Source organism: Pteronotus mesoamericanus, unplaced genomic scaffold, assembly GCF_021234165.1.
Source record: "Pteronotus mesoamericanus isolate MK-2021 breed Mesoamerican mustached bat unplaced genomic scaffold, CSHL_Meso_final contig_35, whole genome shotgun sequence".
Lineage (NCBI taxonomy): Eukaryota > Metazoa > Chordata > Mammalia > Chiroptera > Mormoopidae > Pteronotus > Pteronotus mesoamericanus.
The window spans coordinates 194,817-216,307 of NW_026555139.1; the positions used below are offsets into that span (position 1 = coordinate 194,817).

The following is a 21,491-nucleotide window of genomic DNA, read 5'->3' on the forward strand; positions in this document are numbered from 1 at the left end:
ATCATGTGGTTTTTGTCTTCCCTTTTGTTTATGTGATATATTATGTTTATTGATTTGCGAATATTGAACCACCCTTGCACCCTTGAATCCCACTTGATCACGGTCGATGATCTTTTTAATGTATTGCTGGATGCAGTTTACCAATATGTTGTTGAGGATTTTAGCATCTGTGTTAATCAGCGATATTAGCCTGTAGTTTTCTTTGTTGTTGTGTCTTTATCTGGTTTTAGAATTAGGATAATTCTGGCCTCATAACAAGAGTTTGGAAGTCTTCCCTCTTCTTGGGTTTTTTGGAATAGTCTGAGGACAGGGGTTAGCTCTTCCTTCAATGTTTTGTAAAATTCTTCTGTGAAACCATCCAGTCCAGGGCTTTTGTGTGCCGGGAGTTTTTTGATTACTGCTTCAATTTCCCCAGCTGTTATCAGTCTGTTCAGGCTTTCTGCTTCTTCAGTCCATGTTGGAAGGTTATATTTTTCTAGAATTTTTTTCATTTCACCCACGTTTTCAAATTTCTTGGCATATAATTGTTCATAGTAATTCCTTACAGTCCTTTGTATTTCTGTGGTATCAATTGTTATTTCTCTTCTTTCATTTCTGATATTATTTATTTGGGTCCTCTCCCTTTTTTTCTTGATGAGTCTACTTAAAAGGTTGTCGATTTTGTTTATCTTTTTGAAGAACCAGCTCCTGGATTGGTTGATCCTTTGAATTGTTCTTTTCATCTCTGTGTCATTCAGGTCTGCTCTGATCTTGATTATTTCCTTTCTTGTACTTGCTTTGGGCTTTGTTTGTAGTTCTTTCTCCAGTTCTTGGATCTGTACGGTTAGGTCATTTATTTGAAATGTTTCTGTCTTTTTGAGGTAGGCCTGTATTGCCATGAACTTGCCTCTCAGGACTGCCTCACTGTGTCCCATAGGTTTTTGGCTGTTGTGTGTTCATTTTCATTTGTTTCCAGAAACTTTTTGATTTATTCTTTGATCTCATTATTGACCCTTTCATTATTTAATAACATGCTATTCAGTCTCCTTGAGTTCGAATGTTTTTGAGTTTTTTCCTTGAAGTTGGTTTCTAGTTTCAAGCCCTTGTGGTCCAAGAAAATGCTTGTTATGATTTCGATTTTCCTGAATTTGTTGAGGCTTGTTTTGTGTCCTATCATGTGGTCTGTCTTTGAAAATGTTCCATGTACATTTGAAAAGAGCATGTATTTTTCTTCTTTGGGATGAAAGGTACTGTACATGTCAGTTAAGTCCATTTGATCTAATGTGTTGTTCAGTTCCACATTATCCTTGTTGATGTTTTGTTTGGAAGATCTACCCTTTTTTGACAGTGGAGTGTTAAATCCCCTACTATTAGTGTGTTACTGTCTATATCTCTCTTGAAGTCCGCCATGATTTTCCTTATATATTGGGGTGCTCCTATGTTGGGTGCATATATGTTTACAATGTTTATGTCTTCTTGACGGAGTCTTTGAGTATTATAAAGTGTCCTTCTGTGTCTCTTTTCATGGCTTTTGTTTTGAAATCTATTTTGTCAGATACAAGTATTGCTACCCCTGCTTTTTTTTCCTGTCCATTTGCTTGAAATATTTTTTTCCATCCCTTGACTTTCAGTCTCTGTAGGTCCTTTGTTCTGAGGTGGGTCTCTTGTAGGCAGCATATGTGTGGCTCACGTTTTCTTATCCTATGTCTTTTGTTTGGGGCATTTAATCCATTTACATTTAAAGTTATTATCGATAGGTACTTACTCAGTGTTTCATTTTTCATTTTGTATCCGTGTTCCTCTCTTTCTCTTTCTCTTCATTTTCTTAAGGCAGTCCCTTTAGCATATCCTGAGTGCTGGTTTGGTGGAGGTGTATTCTTTTGGCCACCTTTTGTCTGGGAAACTCCTTATTTTGCCTTCCATTTTAATTGAGAGCTATGCTGGGTACAGTAGTCTTGGCTGCAGGCCCTTTCTTTTCATTCCTTGGAATATTTCTTGCCATTTCCTTCTGGCTTGTTCTGTTTCTGTTGAGAAGTCAGCTGCTAGCTGTATTGGGGCTTCCTTATATGTTATTACCTCTTTCTCCCTTGGTGCCTCTGGGATTCTCTGTCTTTGATATTTGCCATTTTAATGATGATGTGTCTTGGAGTGGGCCTCATTGGGTTCCTCTTGAATGGGACCCTTTGTGCTTCCTGGACTTGTGTGACTTTTTCTCTCCTCCAAATAGGGAAGTTTTCCATCATGACTTTTTGAAACAGGCTCTCTATCCCTTGTTCCTCTTCCCCAGAATTCTAGTATCCCTATTATACGGATATTACTACGTTTCAGGTTGTCCTGCATTTCCCTGAACGCCTCTTCATTCTTTTGGATTGTTTGTTCATTTTCTTGCTCTTTCTGGGAGCTTTTTTTCTACCTTGTCCTCCAGCTCACTGATTCAGTCCTCTACATCATCAAGCCCAGTTTTGATTCTTTTTAGTGTGCTCTTCAATTCAGAAATTGTATTCTTCATTTCCTCTTGTCTCTTATTGATAGTTTCTATTTCTTTTTTCATGCTGATATAGTTTGCAATAAGTTCCTCATAGTTTCCTTGTAGCTTTTGGTAATTCTCTTTTAGCTCACTGAGCTCAGTCACCTTCCTTAGAACTATTTGATTTAAACTCAATATCTGACCCTTTACTTGCCTCTATTTCATTTAGTTCTCTTTCTGAGAATTCCTCCTTTCCTTTCGATTGTGGATTGTTTGTCTTCCCATTATGTGTGAGACTTCTTTTTTCTTCTGCTTCGTAAATTGATCTGTCTTGACTTCCTGACTTTGTGGTGTGAACATCTATGGTAGGAAACAGCTTTTTTTTCCCTTTCTTTCTAGATCTGCCTCTGATGATGTCAGCTGTTGACCCCATCTGACCTTAGGCTGTCTTTAAGAGACTTCCAGGAATCTACAGTCTGTGTATATCTCCCCCAATTGTTATTCTATTTAGTCTGCTCTCAGCAGTCAGGGCCAGGCAGAGTCACTCCTGTGGGTAGAGTTATTGGGTCTTGTCATGCTGCTGCCACTCAAGGGTGTAGTCTGCCTGAGCAAGGTGACTGCTGCCGTATGGGGGAGGAGTCAACGCTGGGATCTCCCCTGGCTACTCCTTCAGTTCTCTCCTCAGCGCCTCCATCTCCAGACTTTCCTTAAATGTCTCTAGACCACCCCGTGTCCCCTTTAGCCAGGGATCTACCGTCTGTGACTGCCACTCAATATTCAGCAGTCAGGCTTGCTGATCAATGGGCCGGGACCAATCCTCCTTGTGGCGTGGCTCTTGTGTCTTTTCATGCTGCTGCTGCTCAGAGGAGTGGTTTGCCTGAGCAAGATGGCTACTGACATGTCGGGGAGGAGTTGGCATCGGGATCCTCCCCAACTACTTCCTCAGTTCCCTCCCCAACACCGCTGTATCCAGACTCCCTCAAGTGTCTCTAAACCACTCTGTATCCCTCTTAGCCAGGGATCCTACTATCTATGACTGCCGTTCTGTTCTCAGCACCTGGGCCTGTGCAACACCTGGCCAGGGAAGAGCCTCCTTGGGGGCGTGGCTATTGTGTCCTTTCATGCTGTTGCCACTCAGGGGAGTGTTCTGCCTGAGGAATATGGCTGTGGCCCTGTTTTGGGGGAGGAGTTAGCACTGGGATCGTCCCTGCTGCTCCCTCAATTCTCTCACCAATGCCTCTGTCTCCAGTTTCTCCTCAAGCAACTTTTAGACTATTCTGCATCCCTTTTAGCCAGGGATCTACTATCTGTGTCTTCCGCTCTCTACTCAGCACACAGGCCTGTGCAGTGCCGGGCTGGGGCATAGCCTCCTTGGGACAGGGCTTTGTGTCCTTTCACGCTGCTGCAGTTCAGGGGAATGGTCTGCCTAAGCAATATGGCAACTGCAGCATGAGAGGTGAGTCAGCACTGGGACCCCGCCAGCCACTTTCTCAGTCCTCTCCCCAGTGCCTCCTTCCCCAATCTCTCCTCAAGTGGCTCCTGCCTCCCCTGGAACTCAGGGTAAGTAGCTGCCACTACAAATTTTTGCTTTGGCCCTTTAAATGGCTCTTTGTGTCTCTAGCCACTTATCCCTGGCAGAGAGCACCCTATGCTTTTTGTAGCTGACTGTTGTCTGTGTGTTCTTTGGGCTCTGGTGCTGTAGGCTGGAGATCCCCACTTATGGTTTAGACCCCGCTCTTCTCACGGGGGTCCAACTGGCCATTTCAGTATCCCTCTGGCACTGCCACCCATGGGTGTCTAGCCCCTTTTCTCGAGACTCTGCCACGTCTTCACCAATTAGGATGTGCTACAGCTGATTCCTCTCTCTCTCTGAGGTTTGAAGGCCCTTCTCTCACTATTGTTCAGTTGTGTTCCCGGTGATTTCTCCACAATTTAGTTGTAATTCCAGATTCGTCCTGGGAGGAGGTCTGTGTGACTTGCACTCACTCCTCCACCATCTTGAATCTCCCCATCCTTCATTATCTTAAAGCAGTCGCCTTAGCTTTTTTGTTGGAGGTATATTCTTTTAGCCTTCTTTTCTTTGAGAATCTCCTTATTGCCCCTTCCATTTTAAACTACTCTTGTGGGCAGAGCAGTCTTGGTTGCAGGTGTTTGTTTTTCATTACTTGGCATAAATCTTGCTGTTACCTTCTGGCTTGTAGTGTTACTGTTGAGAAGTCAGTTGCAAGCCTTTATGGAGCTCCCAGTATGTTACTATCTGTTTCTCCCTTTAAGATTCTCTCTTTGTCTTTAAATTTCACATTGTAATTATGATGTGTCTTGAAGTAGGCTTCTTTCATTTCATCTTGATTGGGACCCTCTGTCCTTCCTAAACTTGCATTGCTTTTCCCCTCTCCAGGTCAGGGCAGATTTCTCCCATTTTTTCATATAGGTTCTCTATCCCTTGCTCCTTTTCTTCTCCTTCTGGCATTCCTATGATTCGAATGTTGTCATGTGTCATATTGTCCTGCTGTTCCCTCAAGCAGTCTTCATATTTTTGAAGCCTTTTAATATTGCTCCTCAACCTGGGTATTTCTTTCTACGTTGACTCCTGCTCACTAATTTGCTTCTGTGCTTCATGCAGCCTGCTTGTAATTCCTTCAAGTGTATTTTTTTATTTCAGTTATTGTATTCTTCATTTCTTTCTGGTTCTTGTTTATAGTTTCTTTTTCCTTTTTCATGCTGTTGTAGTTTCCACTCAGTTCCTTGTAGTTGTCACTGAGTTCCTTAAGCATCCTTATAACCATCTTTTTGAATTCTATGTCTGATTGTTTGTTTGTCTCCATTTCATTTAGCTTTTTGTAGGGCATCTTCCATTTCTTTCAATTGTGAGTTCTTTATTTGTCTACCCATTTTACATGACTCTTTGTTTCTGCAATTCCAGAGGCTCTGCTTTGCCCTCTGTCTTTGTGTGTGACTTGTGGTAGGGGTAGTGTGGGACTCAGTGGTATGGTCTCTTTGATCTCCTTGTCTCGGTGTCCTAGGGTTGCCCTTTCTTCTGTTTTTTGGACTCTCCTGTTGTACTTGAGTTTTACCTGGTGGCTTCTTTTTTTGGTGGGTTCTCTCATCCAGTGGGCTTAGTGGTAGTCACTACTCCCACCTTGTCTTGTATGCTGTTGTACAAGTGTTTGTTAACAAAGCAGTATTACAAAACAACCAAACCTATGCCAGCAGAAAGAACCCCCGTACCACATCAGCAGCCTCCACAGCAATTGAACTAAGATCGATAGAGGTGAAGAGAGACTGCAGATATTATGATATGTTAAAAGGAATATGAGATGACTATAAGAGGGGGAAATGTTACTGCCTGGTAAGAGGAAGGAGAACTGATGAGGTGGGATAGAACCGAGGGAAAGGGAGAGAGCCAAATTTAAAATGTAAGTAAAACATGAAAGGGCCATGGCCACAATGGGATAAGAAAACGGTAAAGTATACTATGAGGTTTGCAGTAAAAGTTAAAAGGTACAGGAGCAAAATTGCAGAAGAATTACAGCAGGGTCGATAGCAACAACAGCCGAATGAAGTTTAGTAAAGGAGAGATGGGAATAAGAATATTATAGAAACATGAAGAGTGAATATATGATGCCTACAGTAAAGAAAAATGTTTCTGAGAAGATAAAACAACCTAATAATATTAAGGAGTAAAGCCCAAGTTTAGAGAGGGTGAAAAAAAAAAAAAGAAAGAAAAGAAAGACGAGAGAAAACAATGAAATAGAATTCCTCACTCAGTGAATCGGGGGCAGAGGGTAGGCAAAATGGTGTAAGCAAGAGAGTATTCCATGAGATTTAAAGTACAAATGAATAGTGAACAAATTGGAGTTCCTTTGCCAAGATACAGCAATTACCATGGTATTCCACCCAACTAGCCACTTTTTAGAAAAGGTGTAAAAGAAATAAGACTCTTGATAGAGGGGAGAAAGATTGTGAGCTGACTTAAGAAAGAAGAGTGCTTATGCCAGGTTAGATGGAAGAGAAATAGAGTAAGAGATAGAAAGTTGGCATAGTGTCAGAAAAAATAAAGTTTACAACAACAGTAGTAAAGCTCAGGAAGATGGTGAGATAGATTAAGACAAGGGAAGGGTGCTGTGTGGTGTTTGGAATAACAATTGTATGATAAAAACATACATAATCTCAATAAAAAGAATAAAAGGTAAAAGACCAAGAGTAGTGAGTTATTTGGAATACAAATGAAGTGGAAGAAGAAAAATTAAAATGCTGTATGAAAGGGAGAATAAAAAAACATAACAATAAAAACAAACAAAAACTAAATAAACAGAAGAAAGAGAAATTAAAAAGAAATGAAAGTTCTACTGAAGAGCGAAGTAAAATTTGTCTCAGCTGTTGGTGTTTGCCCTCTGACTTCCTTCTGGATCTGTCTCTGGTTTTCTCTCAGTTTCAGGTCTTATATCTTACTCTTGACTAGGAGGGGGGGAAAAAAAAAGCCTGACCAGCTAGTTTTTCAGATCTTCCAGGTTCCTGTAGGCAGAGGAGGACTGGGCTCTGTTTTTTCCTTTCCTGTGGTTCAGCAAGGATCGGGGCTCAGTCTGGGGTACAATAATCACGGGTACCTAGTTTCTAGCCCACACCCTCAGAGCACGTCTGCACTCTCCACTCTGCTCATTTGGCGCCCAGCCAGTGCTGATAAGCCACCTCACCTTTCACCCCTTTGATCAGTCCATGAAGTGCACGGAGTGGAAGAAAATCATGCCCACGTTTCCTCTTTCTGGCCTGGCCACTGCACCTATTCTTTGTTTCTGACTGGGTCATATTTATGTTTTCTAATTTCATTTTTATTTTTCCTATCTCTTTGTTAAAAGTTCTCACTAACTTCATCTACTCTTCCCCTAAGTCATTGAGCATCCTGATAACTATTCTTTTAACTCTGCATCTAGTACAATGCGCTTGTCTCGATTTTATTTAGTTCTTTTTCTGAAGTTTTGCTGTTACTTCATTTGGTACGTGTTTCTTTGTCTCACTATTTTGGCCATATCCATGTGTTTGTTTTTTTCTTTCTATGTATTGGGTAGAGCTGCTATGTCTCCTGAGTTTATGGATTGGTCTTATGTACTAGGTGTCTTGTAGGGTCCAGTAGCACAGCCTCCTTGATTAACCAGAGCTGGGCACTCCAGGTGCGCCTCCCACCTTGTGTAGGCTGTGTATACTCTGCTATTATAGTTGAGCCATGATTGCTATTGGCACCTTAGTGGGATAGATTTACCCCAGGCCAAATGGCTTCAAGGACTAGCTCCCGCCACCATGGAGGATCAGCTGTGCAGGGGCCAACCCCACAGCAAAGAACTTAGTGAGCCTGCTGAGTCCATCCCATGCATGTGTTCCTTGTGGAAGAGGTTGAGTGGGACTTCATTGTGGTCTGAAGCTGTACACTGGGTGCACTGGCTCCTGGGGCCTTTCAGGTAGTGCAGGCCGAAGTTGACTGCCACTTGTGCCCTGCCTGAGGTTACCTAGCATGGCCTATAAAGTGATCTACAAATTGCTGCTACTTGTACTGGGCTTGGAGTTGCCCAGGAAAGGCCAAGCTCCGAAGCCAGAAGCTGCTGCTTTAAAGAGATTTTAGGAAAGTCTGGAGCATGAGCCAAGAGAAGCCATTTGTATGGAAAGGCCACTGGAAATAGCCTGGGTTGCTCCTAAAAGTCAGGTGGGACAGGGTTTCAGGGAATCACTTGGGCAGGGCCACCAGTATTTGCTAGATTGAAGGAGACTCATATGGTGCCTGCCTACAGGCTGTGGGGAAGATCTCAGGAAAGGAGCAGTGTCCTATGCCAGCCCTTCTGTTTGGGAGAAAGTTTCCCCTCTAGCTCTTGCCCAATGCCAGACAACTTAGTTCTTTCCCATATGTCCCCAGTGCCCAACTCCTGGAACTTAGAGTGAGTCCAAGTAAGTTTGGGCACAGACCCTTTAAGAGGAACACCTGGGACTTCTGAAGCCCTCCATCTCACTCAGCCACAATACAAGCTGTGTCTTGCTACCAGAATTTATGGGAACCTCTCTTCCTTGCATGGATTTGTGGGCAGGGGGGTGCACTGTAGGTTTGGGTCCCCTCGCTCCTCAAGGGAGACCTCTACAGCTGAGATAACCCTCCTGTTTTATTTTTTCTTTTCGTTTTTATTATTTTTCAATTACAGTTGTTTCCATTTTCCCCATTACTCTCCCCTGCCCTACCCCCTCAACCTACCCCAACCTCCCACTTGAATCCTCCCCCACCACTGTCTTTGTCCATGAGTCTTTTTACATGGTCCTTGAGAACCCTTCCCCTTCTTTGCCTTGTTATCCCCCTCACCCCTTCCCTCTGGTTACTGTCAGTTTATTCTTTATATCCATGTGTCTGGTTTTCTTTTGCTCACTTGTTAGTTTTGTTGTTTAGAGTCTACTTATAGGTGAGATCATATGGTATTTGTCTTTCACCTCCTGGCTTATTTCCCTTAGCATAATGCTCTTCAGTTCCATCCATGCTGTCGTGAAGGGTAGGAGTTCCTTCTTCCTTTCGGCTACATAGTATTCCATTGTGTAAATGTACCATAGTTTTTTGATCCACTCATTTAGTGATGGGCACTTCGGATATTTCCAGCACTGGCTATTGTAAATAATGCTGCTATGAACATTGGGCCGCGTAGGTTTTTGAATTGGTGTTTCAGGATTCCTAGGGTATAACCCCAACAGTGGAATTGCTGGGTCAAAAGGCAGTTCCAGTTTTAATTTTTTGAGGAGGTTCCATACTGTTTTCCACAGTGGTTGCACTAATCTGTATTCCCTCCAACTGTACTAGGGTTCCCTCTCCTCCACAACCTCACCTGCACTTGTTTGTTTATGATGGCCATTCTGACAGGTGTGAAGTGGTATCTCATTTTGTTCTAATTTTCCTGGGCTAGTGATGGTGAGCATCCTTTGTTATGTCTCTGGGCCCTCTGTGTGTCCTCCTTGGAGAAGTATCTGTTCAGGTCCTTTGCCCATTTTTTAATTGAATTGTTTGTCTACCTGGGGTGCAGGTGTGTGTTTTTTATATAGTTTGGAGATCAAGCCCTTGTACAAGGTATTGATTAATATATTTTCCATATCGTTGGTTCCCTTTTCATTTTGCTGATGTTTACTTTAGCTGTGCAGAAGCTTTTTATTTTTATGCAGTCCTATTTGTTTATTCTTTCCTTTATGTCCCTTGCTCTATATCCCTCCTCATTTTTATCTGCCACACATGGGTGTGAGACCTGCCCATTTTACTTCTCCACCCCTCTATGAGTCTCAATATGGCTTCTTTATATCTTTAGTTGTAGGACTTTTGTTCAGCTAGATTTCAGGTGGTTCTGAATGATAGTTCTGTAGTTTAGCTGTAATTTTGAACTGATTGTGGGAGGATTTGAGTATCTCATTTTCCTATGATGCCATCTTGACCAGAACCCCTTAAATGCTTTCTCTTTTATCAGTAACTTTTATTCTTATTCACTTGCCTTTTCAGACACTTTAATTAATTAATATTGTACATATAAAGTGCTTAGATATCTCATGGTACATAGTAATGGTTATTATTATTATTTCACTTATTTTAAGTTACAGCTTAATTTTTTTGATGTAACTAATAGTCCATATTTGATGACCCTAACCCACTAGCGGCTTATCCCCCAACACTCCAACCTGATTGTATGTCTTTTGCTAAGGGTTTTTTTCCTATTTCCTAAACAGAAGGCTCTTTCTTACTTTCTTAATTCTATTATTTTAATAATTACTATGTTGTTTAATTCTGGAGTCAAGTTTGGAAGAGGCCCTTCTTTATCTATTCAGAAAGCATTCAGTAGTCTTTTTTTTAAATGCACATCCCATATTTCTTTTTTCTGTATTACAGCTCATCAGGTACAAGTTGGAAATACTTCATATTCACATTGTTTTTTAATAATTATTAAGATACAGTCTTCTCAATGAAGTCAGAGGACATAGGATTTTGTAACATGTGCCAAGATCCAGACTGTGGTCATGACAAAGGACACAGCATTGAACAAGAGATTTATTTTACACTTAAGTGATTTATGCAGACAGTAACTTCTAAAGGCAGCAAATGGAGGCTGAAAATGGTAGGGATGTTATAGAGTTTTTTGATTTTGTTCTTTTATTTTATTTTTGTGGTTTGTTTTTTCAGATTAAAAAAGGTAGCATTTCCTGAAGGATGTCCAGGTTCCAGGGAGAGCCAGGCAGGAGTGCCCCTAATTAAGCCAAAGATGCATTGCTGGAAATGAGCAATGTATAAGAGACCCAGTTACAGCCACAGAGAGAGATTCTTAATGGACTTGTGGAATGGTGGCTTGAGTACTAAATGAGAATCCAGTGGGAATTAAGTTAGTTTGTTCTCATTTTGATTTGTTTTTGCCAGGATAATAACTGTCATCTATTGGTCCTTGGAGCTGAGCTCAGGACAGTTATGGATTTGGTTTTTTTTTGGTTTTTTTCTTAATGTTTTTTAATGTTAATATGAGTAATTTTATTTTTTTTTTAATTTATAAATCATGTTTATTCTATTACAGTTGTCTCAATTTTTACCCCTTTACCCCCCCCCCCCCCAAGCGTATCCCCACCCCACCCCCCACTCCCACAGTCAGTTCCCACTCTGTTGTCCATGTCCATGGGTCATTCGTACATGTTCTTTGTCTAGTCCCTTCCCCTTCTTTCCACCATTATCCTCTTTCCCCATCCCCTCTGGTCACTTTCAGTCTGCTCCATGTTTCCATGCCTGTGGTTTATTTTGTTCGTTAGTTTATTTTCTTGAATAGAGTCCACTTATAGGTGAGATCGTATGGTATTTTTCTTTAATCAACTGGCTTATTTCACTTAGCTTAACATTCTCTAGTTCCATCCATGTTGTCACAAAAGGTAGGGCTTCCATTTCTTCCTTCCTTCCTTCCTTCCTTCCTTCCTTCCTTCCTTCCTTCCTTCCTTTCTTCAATGCAGATTGACTTCATTTATTCTTTAAATGTCTAAGTTAATTATATTAAAAAATTTAAAACCGTTATAAAGTCTTGGCAATTAAACGAGCATGACACCAGCACAGAAATAATCAAGTAGATCAATGAAATATAATGAGCATTCTAGAGACAAATGTATATATCTGTCTAACAATGTAATATATGCTTAAGTTGATAATTCAAATCAGTGGTTAAAATAAGGCTTATTCAACAAATAAGGTGCATGGACCACTATTACTTGAAATAAAACAAATATAGAGCCCTATTTCACACATTATACAAGAAATATTCAGGTGAATTAAAAATCAATATGTAGAATCTAAGGAGTTTTAGGAGAAATACAAAATAATATTTTTCATGACCTAAAGTAAAATATTCAAACACAGAAGCTATAAAATAAAATATTGACAATATGCCTATATTAAACATTTAAGACTGTACAGTAATATACGTATAAAAAAAGTTAAAGGACACGTAATAGAGTAGGAAAGTATTTGCAACACATCTAAAAAAGGGTTAATGGTTTGTTTTGTTTTTTTAGGGAAAAAAATTCTATAAATATTTAATCAAAAAATGGATAAAAAATACCCAAAAGTCATTTACAGCTTTTTAAAAAATAATAGAAATAGGCAAGAAATACACAAAAACAGATTTAGTTTCAACAAATAAAGGAATAATTAAAATAACACATCATTGTCACAATCAGATTAAAAACGTATTAAAAAATGTTGATAATACCAAGTATTGGCAACTGTGAAAGGCACTGGATATTCATAGACTCTTTTTCTTCATTTTCTTCAAGCAGTCCCTTTAGCATATTTTGCAGTGCTGGTTTGGTGGAGGTGTATTCTTTAGCCTTCTTTTATCTAGGAAACTCCTTATTTCACCTTCCATTTTAATTGAAAGCCTTGCTGGGTAGGGCAGTCTTGGTTGCAGGCATTTGCTTTTCATGACTTGGAATATTTGTTGCCATTCCCTTCTGGCTTGCAATGTTTCCGTTGAGAAGTCAGCTGCTAGCCATATTGGGGCTCCCTTATATGTTATTACCTCTTTCTCCCTTGCTTTAGGATTCTCTGTTTGTCTTTGATATTTGCCATGGTGATGTGTCTTGGAGTGGGCCTGATTGAGTTACTCTCGAATGGGACCCTCTGTGCCTCCTGGACTTGTGTGACTTTTTCTCTTCTCCAGTTAGGGGAGTTTTCCATCATTACTTTTTCAAACAGGTTCTTTATCCCTTCCTCATCCTCTTCTCCTTCAGGTATCCCTATTATATGGGTATTATTATGTTTCAAGTTGTCCTGCATTTCCTTAAATGTCTCTTCATTCTTTTTTGAGTCTTTGTTCATTTTCTTGCTCCTTCTGGGAGCTTTTTTTCCTACCTTGTCTTCCAGTTTGCTTATTCGTTCCTCTGCTTCATCTAACCTGATTTTGATTCCTTCTACTGTGTTCTTCAATTCAGAAATTGTACTGTTCATTTCCTCTTGTCTTTTATTGATAGGTTCTATGTCCTTTTTCATGCTGATATAGTTTGCAGTAGGTTCCTTGTAGTTTCCCTGTAGTTTTTGGTAATTCTTTCTGAGCTCACTGAGCTCATTGAGCTTCCTTAGAACCGTTGTTTGGAACTCAGTATCTGATGGTTAACTAGCCTCTATTTCATTTAGTTCTCTTTCTGGGGATTCCTCCTTTCCCTTCGAGTGGGGGGTATTTCTTTGTCTTCCCATTATTTGTGAGACTCTTCTCTTTTGCTTCTGATTATAAGTTGATCTGTCTTTATTCCCTGACTTTGTGGTGTGAACTTCTATGGTTGGAGACTGCTGTTTTTACATTCTGGATCTGCCTCTGATGATGTCACATGTCGTCCATATCTGATCTTAGGCAGTCTGTTCGAGACTTCCAGTAATCTGCTGTTTGTGGTTGTCTCCTTCGGCTGTTAATCTAGTCACTCTGCACTCAGCAGGCTGGCTTAGACAGCTCAAGGCGGAACAGAGTCCCTCCTGGGGGTGGGGTTATTGGGTCCTCTCTAGTTGCAGCTGTATGGGGGAGGAGTCAGCACTGGGATCCCAGTGGCAACTCTCTCCGATTTCTCCCCAAAGCCTCCATCCCCGGTCTCTCCTCGAGTGTCTCCAGACCTCTTTGTGCCCGCTTTATCCAGGAATCTTCTATCTGTGGCTACCACTTTGCACCAGCAAGCAGCTTAGATAGCACAGGGCGGGGTGGAATCCCACCTGGAGGTGGGGCTATTGGGTCCTCAACTGTTAGTAACGCTCAGGGGAAGTGGTCTCTGCCTGAGCAAGATGGCTGCTGCTGCATGGTGGATGAGTCAGCACCGAGATTCAGTGGCTACTCTCTCAGTTCTTGCCCCAAAGCCTCCTTCCCCAGTCTCTCTTCAGGTGTATCTAGGCCACTCTGCCCCTCCCTTTGCCAGAGACCAGGGTAAGTGGCTGCAAATAAAAATGTATGCGTTGGCCCTTTAGAAGGCTTTTGCGTCTCCAGCCGCCTGTCTCTGGCAGAGAGCAATCCTGCTGCTTTTCGTACCTGGCTTTTTTCTGTGTACCTTTTGGGCTCTGGTGCTATAGGCTATAAATCCCCACTTATTGTTTAGACCACGCTCTTCTGAGTGGGATCCAACTGGCCGTTTCAATATCCTTCTGGCGCTGCTCCGTTGGTACCCCGCCTGCCTTCTCGAGTCTGTACTGCACTCCTTACCAGTTAGATTGCGCTAAAGCTGATTCTACTGTCTCCGAGGTTACAAGGCTTCTCTCGCACTATTGTTTAGTTGTTTGTTTTAGGTCATTTCTCGACAATTTAGTTGTTATTCACAGTTGTGCCTGGGAGGAGGTTAGTGTAACTTCCACTCCTGCCATCTTGATTCCCTCTTCTGGTGTTTTTATCATTGCTCCATTAGGTAGCAACAGTGAAGTATAGCCAGAAATTTTTATGATAATGTCTACACTAAGATCTCAAAACTATATAGAGAAATGTGATCTTTATGGATCTTACAAGTGAGTAAAATCCGTAGATGAGGCTAGGTATACAAGCCGTAAACTGAAACTGAATAAAACCTAGAAATAAAAGCAGATTTAAAGAAGCAAAATTATTTTGGGAAGAAGTAAGCTATTAGATTGAAGTGAGAAATGTATGTCTTGATGGTTAAGACAATTTTATTAAGAGCTGTGACGAAACAAAATGAAGCTGGGCCATGACCAGAGGTGGTCTGATACTCATCTGCGTTGTATTTTGTGTGAAACATTTGTGTTCTGGTGAATCACAGCTAGATAGAGGGTTGGAATCTGGTGTAAACCAGTGCTCCTTAAAACATAAGGAAATAGATGCTTTCAGAAATTTATATTGATTTTGTTATATCAAATGGGGAGAAAATGGAATGGCAACATGAATATTAATGAGGATCTTACCATAGTAATCAGGCTGTGAGAAGATAAGGACATAAACCATGATCTGCCTCTGCCAAACCAAATATTCCTCAAACTTGTTTTTCAGTCTCTTTTCCTTAAAAAACAAAAACAAAAAAATAACTTCCCTTGTTGAACTCATCCAATTTTCTGAGTTTCTTGCTTCCTAAATAGACAATGCTCAGAAAACCTCTATTGTGTGTTCACCATGTCTTGAGTTTATTTCACCTTTTCAAACTTGCCTCATGTAGCATTTTTTTTTTTAATAATTATTTTTTGTGAATTAAATTAAAGGAAAATCTAGGTCCTAGGTTTTAGGACTATTTTTTTGAACCTGAGTAAGTTGTGTTTTCAGAGCTCTAGTTTGGTATTGGTGTCTAGAGTAGAGGCATGTATTCTAGTAAAAATCCTAACTCAGTAAGCTGTGTATGATGGAATTAGGACTAAACTGTTCTCCTTTACCGAACGTAATTCATCCTCTTAAGGTCCTTGTCCACTAATCTTCACTGTCACTTTATTCAGTGTTTAATGTCTCTTTTGGGTTCACCCCATTCTCTTTGAGTTTCTGTGTTTCTGAATCAGCCACTCCTCAGTTCCCTGTGCTTTGTATCCAGTTTTGAAGTTTTATATGTGTTAAATGCCATTGACAGTTTCCTTTCACTGTTGCCACTGCAGCATTTTCCACTGAAACCAGAAGGGTAAAAATGTATACTTGGATTTAGTTCATACCGGGAAACTGGACCTAAAACAAAAAAATTGACTATATAATAAGACATTTATTTAAAAGTCCAGTTCCATTAGAAATATACTGACATTCATACATGTGGTTATTTTTCTCATTTCTAGAAAACTGGGAAGTTGATTACCTAATAGAGAGCAGCCAGGAAAATCAAGATGAACATTTTTGGCAGTTTGCGCTCACCACCAACAAAACATTAAGTGGTGATAGAGTAAGGAAAACTTTCGGTCTGGGTACAGACTGTGTTCCTTCAAGAAATGTTTCAAATGAGATATGTGACACTTGTGAAATGAATTTAAAGAATATTTCAGGCTTAATTATTAGTAGAAAGAACTATTCTGGAACAAAGCCTGGTAAGTTTAATTTATATGAGAAATTGCTTTTTGATATTAGGCATGATAAAATTCCTACTGGAGGGAAATCTTTTAACTATAATCAAGAAAGGAATATGCTCAGTCATGTCCAGGATCTTACTCAGCCAATTATTGACAAGACTTTCGAGTATACTGAAAATGGACAAGGCTTCCAAGAGGAGGCAGTGTTTTTCTCAAACAGGAAAGCTCAGATAGGAGAGACACTCTGTAAATATAAAGAATGTCAAAGAGCCGTCATCCAAAGTTTGAAACTCAATTTATCTCAGAGAACTCATTTGAAAAGGGAACAATATGAATGTAGTATTTGTGGGAATTCCATCTGTATGGATTTAAGATTGGGACATCAAAGCGCTCTTACAGGGGAGAATCCTTACGAATATAATGAATATGGGCAAATTTTCTGTGATAATTCAGCTTTCATTATCCATCAGAGAACTTATGCAGGAAATATTCCCCATGAATATAACGTAAGCCACAAAACAGAGAGGAAATCAGCTCTCTTTAAACATCAGATAGTACATATGCGGGGGAAGCCTTATGAGCACAAAGAAAATGGAAATAACTACAACAAGAAGTCACATCACACCCAACCTCGGAGAGCTCACTCAGGAGAAAAAAACTTTGAATGTGCTGAATGTGGGAAAACATTCTGGGAGAAGTCAAACCTCACTCAGCATCAGAGGACACACACAGGAGAGAAACCCTATGAATGTGTTGAATGTGGGAAGTCCTTTTGTCAGAAACCACACCTTACCAACCATCAGCGAACACACACAGGAGAAAAACCTTATGAATGTAAGCAGTGTGGGAAAACATTCTGTGTGAAGTCAAACCTCACTGAACATCACAGAACACATACAGGAGAGAAACCCTATGAATGTAATGCATGTGGAAAATCCTTCTGCCACAGGTCAGCACTAACTGTACATCAGAGAACACACACAGGAGAGAAACCCTTCATATGCAATGAATGTGGGAAATCTTTCTGTGTGAAGTCAAACCTCATTGTACATCAAAGAACTCACACAGGGGAAAAACCCTATAAATGTAATGAGTGTGGAAAAACCTTCTGTGAGAAATCAGCTCTTACTAAACATCATAGAACTCACACAGGGGAGAAACCCTATGAGTGTAATGGATGTGGGAAGACCTTCAGTCAGAGGTCAGTGCTAACTAAACATCAGAGAATTCACACAAGGATGAAAGCTCTTTCAACACCCTAAATATTTAGAAACCTTCATCCACCCCTTCAAATTCATTATTTAGTTTTTAAAAATGAGATTAATGAAACCCAAAGATCATTGCAGATTACTCAAAAGCTATTGTACTTTAGATAATACTTGAATAAAACCTTATTAATGTTTTAAATATGTGGAAGCTTTTAAGAAAAAAGTTTTTCTCAAAAAGATAATACTGGGAAAATTTATTCATTTAAGTAATATGGAAAAAATCTTCATACAGAATTTATGTTGTCTGTCATATTCCGGATGTGATACCAAAATTTTATTGTAAATATAATGTGTGATATTCACTTATATTGGTATTCACAGTGTAATTTGAAGCTTAAAAAATGTTAAATGGCTGTAACGTTATACATTTATGTGAAGAGTCCTTAATGTGTGCAAACCTTATATAAGTATTTTAATATAACAGAAATTTGATGTATGCTTAATTTGTACATTAGAGCCCAACATACTTGTGAAGAGAAAGTAAGAACACTTAGTTAAACACTTATTGTGGTCTATATTAATATTTCCCATACAAAAATACCACCAATATCTTCATAGGTTTACATAATTACACTATGTACATGTAAATATATTTATACACACATCTAGTGGTGTGCTAGAGTGAGATCATACTGGCTTGGAAGTATTGCTGATTGTCAAATTTTCAGGAATTTTGTGAGCCAGGTAAACACAGTCATTGAAAAATTAAATTTATATAAAGTTACAATTAAGTTATATTAAAAACAAAGGTAATAAATACTCAACACTCGTTACTTCCTAATTATTTAATAAAATTGTACTATTCTTTAAGTTACTTAAATTATTGAATCTGCATGTAGAAAATACTGTATAATGGTGTGCTACTGCACAATCTCTTTCCAGCTGTACATTCAGTGCCATCATGTTGGTAGCTTGACTTTAGTGGAAGTATTTACACCATGGAAATTTAGTGGAAATTGTCAATGTCTACAAATTAGGGTTATTTTCTCATAGAACCTGTTGTCAAATATTTACCAGCACACCACTGTGGATATGAGTGTATATTTGGAAAATATAAAGTACAAGCCTCATACCCTTTCTCTTCCTGACATAAATAAATATATGGCTATGGCCATTATTGCTGAACTGCCTCTTCAATGAATAAGGCAAAAATATGTTTTTGTGTCATTTTTAACTACTACTGCATCATTTCTACTCTTAATACTACCTGCATCTTTTTTTAGAGTGTGGCCAGTATGTGTTAATTCACAACCTACCTTCTGACTTTTTTTGGCATATATGAATGAGTACAGCCATTATTACTGAACTACTACTTCCGTTAAAAAGCTAAACTTTTTTCCTGAGGTTTTTATGCTGCCTCTTGGTCAGTCAGGGCTGTAATTGCTGTTAATAATAATGATACTTCCATATATTTCACACAGATTAGCAGTGGTTACGAACAGTAATACTGCACTGTATAAACAAACAATAGTGACATGTAATGAAATACCTCTTATGCTCTTGGTATTTCATAGCTGTATCTATTTAGGCATGATATGTGTAACCCGAGTTTAATGTAATCCAGGGCCTATGTATTTGTTTTTCATATAATAGAATATTATATACTTTCTCCGTTGCCTTTGTCCTTCTGTTCCCTATGTTTCCTTGCAACTTGTTGATAAGCAGTTCCAAGACACTGTACGTCTTAATTGCTGGGCTCTGTTTTGTCCTTGCTTCCTTTTCCCAGATGATACAAGGGTAAATCCAGATTAGTCGGAGTTAATCATGGATATGCTAAGATTGTGTTGGGTGGTCATGTTAGTGATGAGATATTTGGAAAATATGCTGCAGTGCTTCTGGGAAAGATCTCAGCAATAAAATATTGTTATGACATGAGAAGACATGCCTCTATTCTACTGGGCTTTTTCGTATCTATATGTTGTATCAAATTACAGTTTGTGGCCCCAAAGGGCAGTAGCCTGAAGATAACAGTACACAGGATGGGAAAACCCTGGCTTGGAGGTGACATCCACCAAGATGCACAACTCTATCTGGACATTCTCTCTATGTGGACCTTATGATAATATGATAATAATGGTTTCTTATTTATTCTTAGGGCTGTTACTTAGAGCTGAAGGCATTCCCCTCAACAGAGGTGAATTCTAAGTGTTAATGTTCTATACAGTGATTTTTGGAAAGAATTATTTCTTTTGATAATTGTGTCAGCCATGGTTCTGGGGGAAAATAAAATTCTAGATTTTAATAGCAGGCTTGCAGTGGGTGGACTGCACAAGTTCCAGACACAGGAAGCCATTACAATTCTAAATTCTAAAGGGGGCAAAGGATGGAAACAAGTGTTACCAGATCCTAACAAAACTTGGTCTCATGAAGGAGGGGCCACTGTATAGTAGATATTGTCACTACCAGAAATGTGACACCAAATTGCTGGTGCCCCCTTTGGAGAACTCAAGCAGATGCCACCTGCAGGTAAGCCCAAGTGGGCACAGAGAAGATCTGGGTGGAGCCAGTGGAGAATAAGCAGCACAGTATTTTTAATTCCTGTAAATTCCTTTGTAAAGGCTCTGTATTAGAAATCTGTTCTACTAGCTGTGTTTTTGCTTTGTATTGCTCTGGTGTCATAAGTAAATTCCTTTTGGAACTGAGCATTGTGGCAGATATGTCTCTCCTTTAACATGCGTGAAACGTGTATTTTTGCATTATTCAGTGTCCATTTATGGTGTTTTTTGTTACATGTGATGTGAGGGAAACAGCTCTGTATTCCAAATAAATAGCCATTTGTCCCCGCACTGCTGATTTTTTTCACCCTTTTTCTTGCTGGCTTGATAAGGCATTTTTTAAATCACATCCTTACATTTGGTCTTGTCTAAAACATTGACTGAGATATTTGGTCCATACCAAAAGTCCTTGATATTTGGTCTTATCCAAATGTCCATGGAGATACTTGGTTCACACCAAAATGTCTTTGGTATTTGATCCTGTGCAAAACATCCATGGAGGCATTTGGTCCTGTTGAAAATGTCCACTGAGACATTTGGTCCATGGTTCATTAAATAATACACTTAACTGTTAAAATTTTATTCGCTATTACTATAACTTACGATGAATTTTGGATTTCACATTTATTCTTCTTTTTCTTTGTCATGAAGTTTGGCAGGGATACTCTTAAAACTCAATGAGCAATTGACTTAACCTGATTTTTGGCTTTATATTTATTATATCTGTTAACAATTTTAGTTATACAAATTTGATTTTGTCAATATCACTGTGAAGTTGGTGACTGTATTTGCTGTGACCACTAAGTACTTGTGTGATAACTTTATTGCTTTGCTGTTTATCTTTTGACATTTCAGTAAATCTCCAAATTGAAGGAGAATACTCTACCATCAGTTTTGAAATTTGTTATGCCCCTGTTCCACTGTGTTGTCTGTCCTGTGATCAGCCTTCCATACTGATCTGTATGTTCCAAATTTCTGGTGGAAGTCTTGAAAGATTCTGGTCTGCTGCCTGTGCCACACCTCCAAGGACATACCCTCCCTCAACATAATCTGTTAGGTCATGTGAGTTTTCTTCTGCATTCTCCATAATGTACTTCAGTTTTACTTACATCTTCCAAAGGTACAAATTGAAGTCCAAAGAACACGCATGCACTTAACAGGAGTTACTTCTTATTGTCATTTACTTGCGTGTTAGATCCCCCCAAAATTGTTGTTCACCACAGTGGTTGTGGAATGACTCCTTTTACTTGCACATTTGCATTTAGTAGTAGTCAGATCACATTTATATTTGCAATATCAAAATCTATCATGCACAATGAAGGGATAATGTGATTTCTTTCCTGTGCAAATATCTGTAGATGGCTTCTCATCTTTTATTGTTTGGGCATTAATCAATGGCATAGTATAACCCAATACTACACTATGTATAGTAAATAACTGAACTCTGTTGGTGCTCTCTTGAGGGTGTCATCATTCAATAATGTAGTACTGGCACTTAAATATTGAATATTGTCCAGAATTGTGTAAATAAGAATTATTTCATCTCAACAACCAGAATTGTGCATAAGAAGTGGTTATTCATGTCTGGTCACTTCTCTGTAACTTCAGCTTCATGAAATGAAGTTGAGTTTGGTGGTCAATATCTGTTTTTTAATCTTTACATGCCTCTTTAATAAGTTTTCTTTCTGGTAGCATTAACAGGATCTTTTTATCACAAATATGGAGAACTCTTCGAAGTACCCGTGATGGTGTTACATTTGGCTCTTCCACATGTTTTAACTTATTCAGGGTTTTCC

At 39.3% G+C, this 21,491-nt stretch overlaps 1 protein-coding gene across 5 annotated transcripts in view; it reads left to right on the plus strand.

Annotated features, from left to right (window-relative positions):
* Positions 1-19,980, plus strand: part of ZNF248 (zinc finger protein 248) — a 49,386-nt gene extending 29,406 nt beyond the window's left edge. For all 5 annotated transcript variants that reach the window (XM_054576850.1, XM_054576849.1, XM_054576852.1 and 2 more), the window contains one exon: positions 15,705-19,980. In XM_054576850.1, coding sequence (XP_054432825.1) covers positions 15,705-17,194 — 1,490 coding nt within the window. In that variant the 3' untranslated portion in view covers positions 17,195-19,980. The remainder of the gene's footprint in view (positions 1-15,704) is intronic.
* The last annotated feature ends 1,511 nt before the right edge of the window (positions 19,981-21,491 follow it).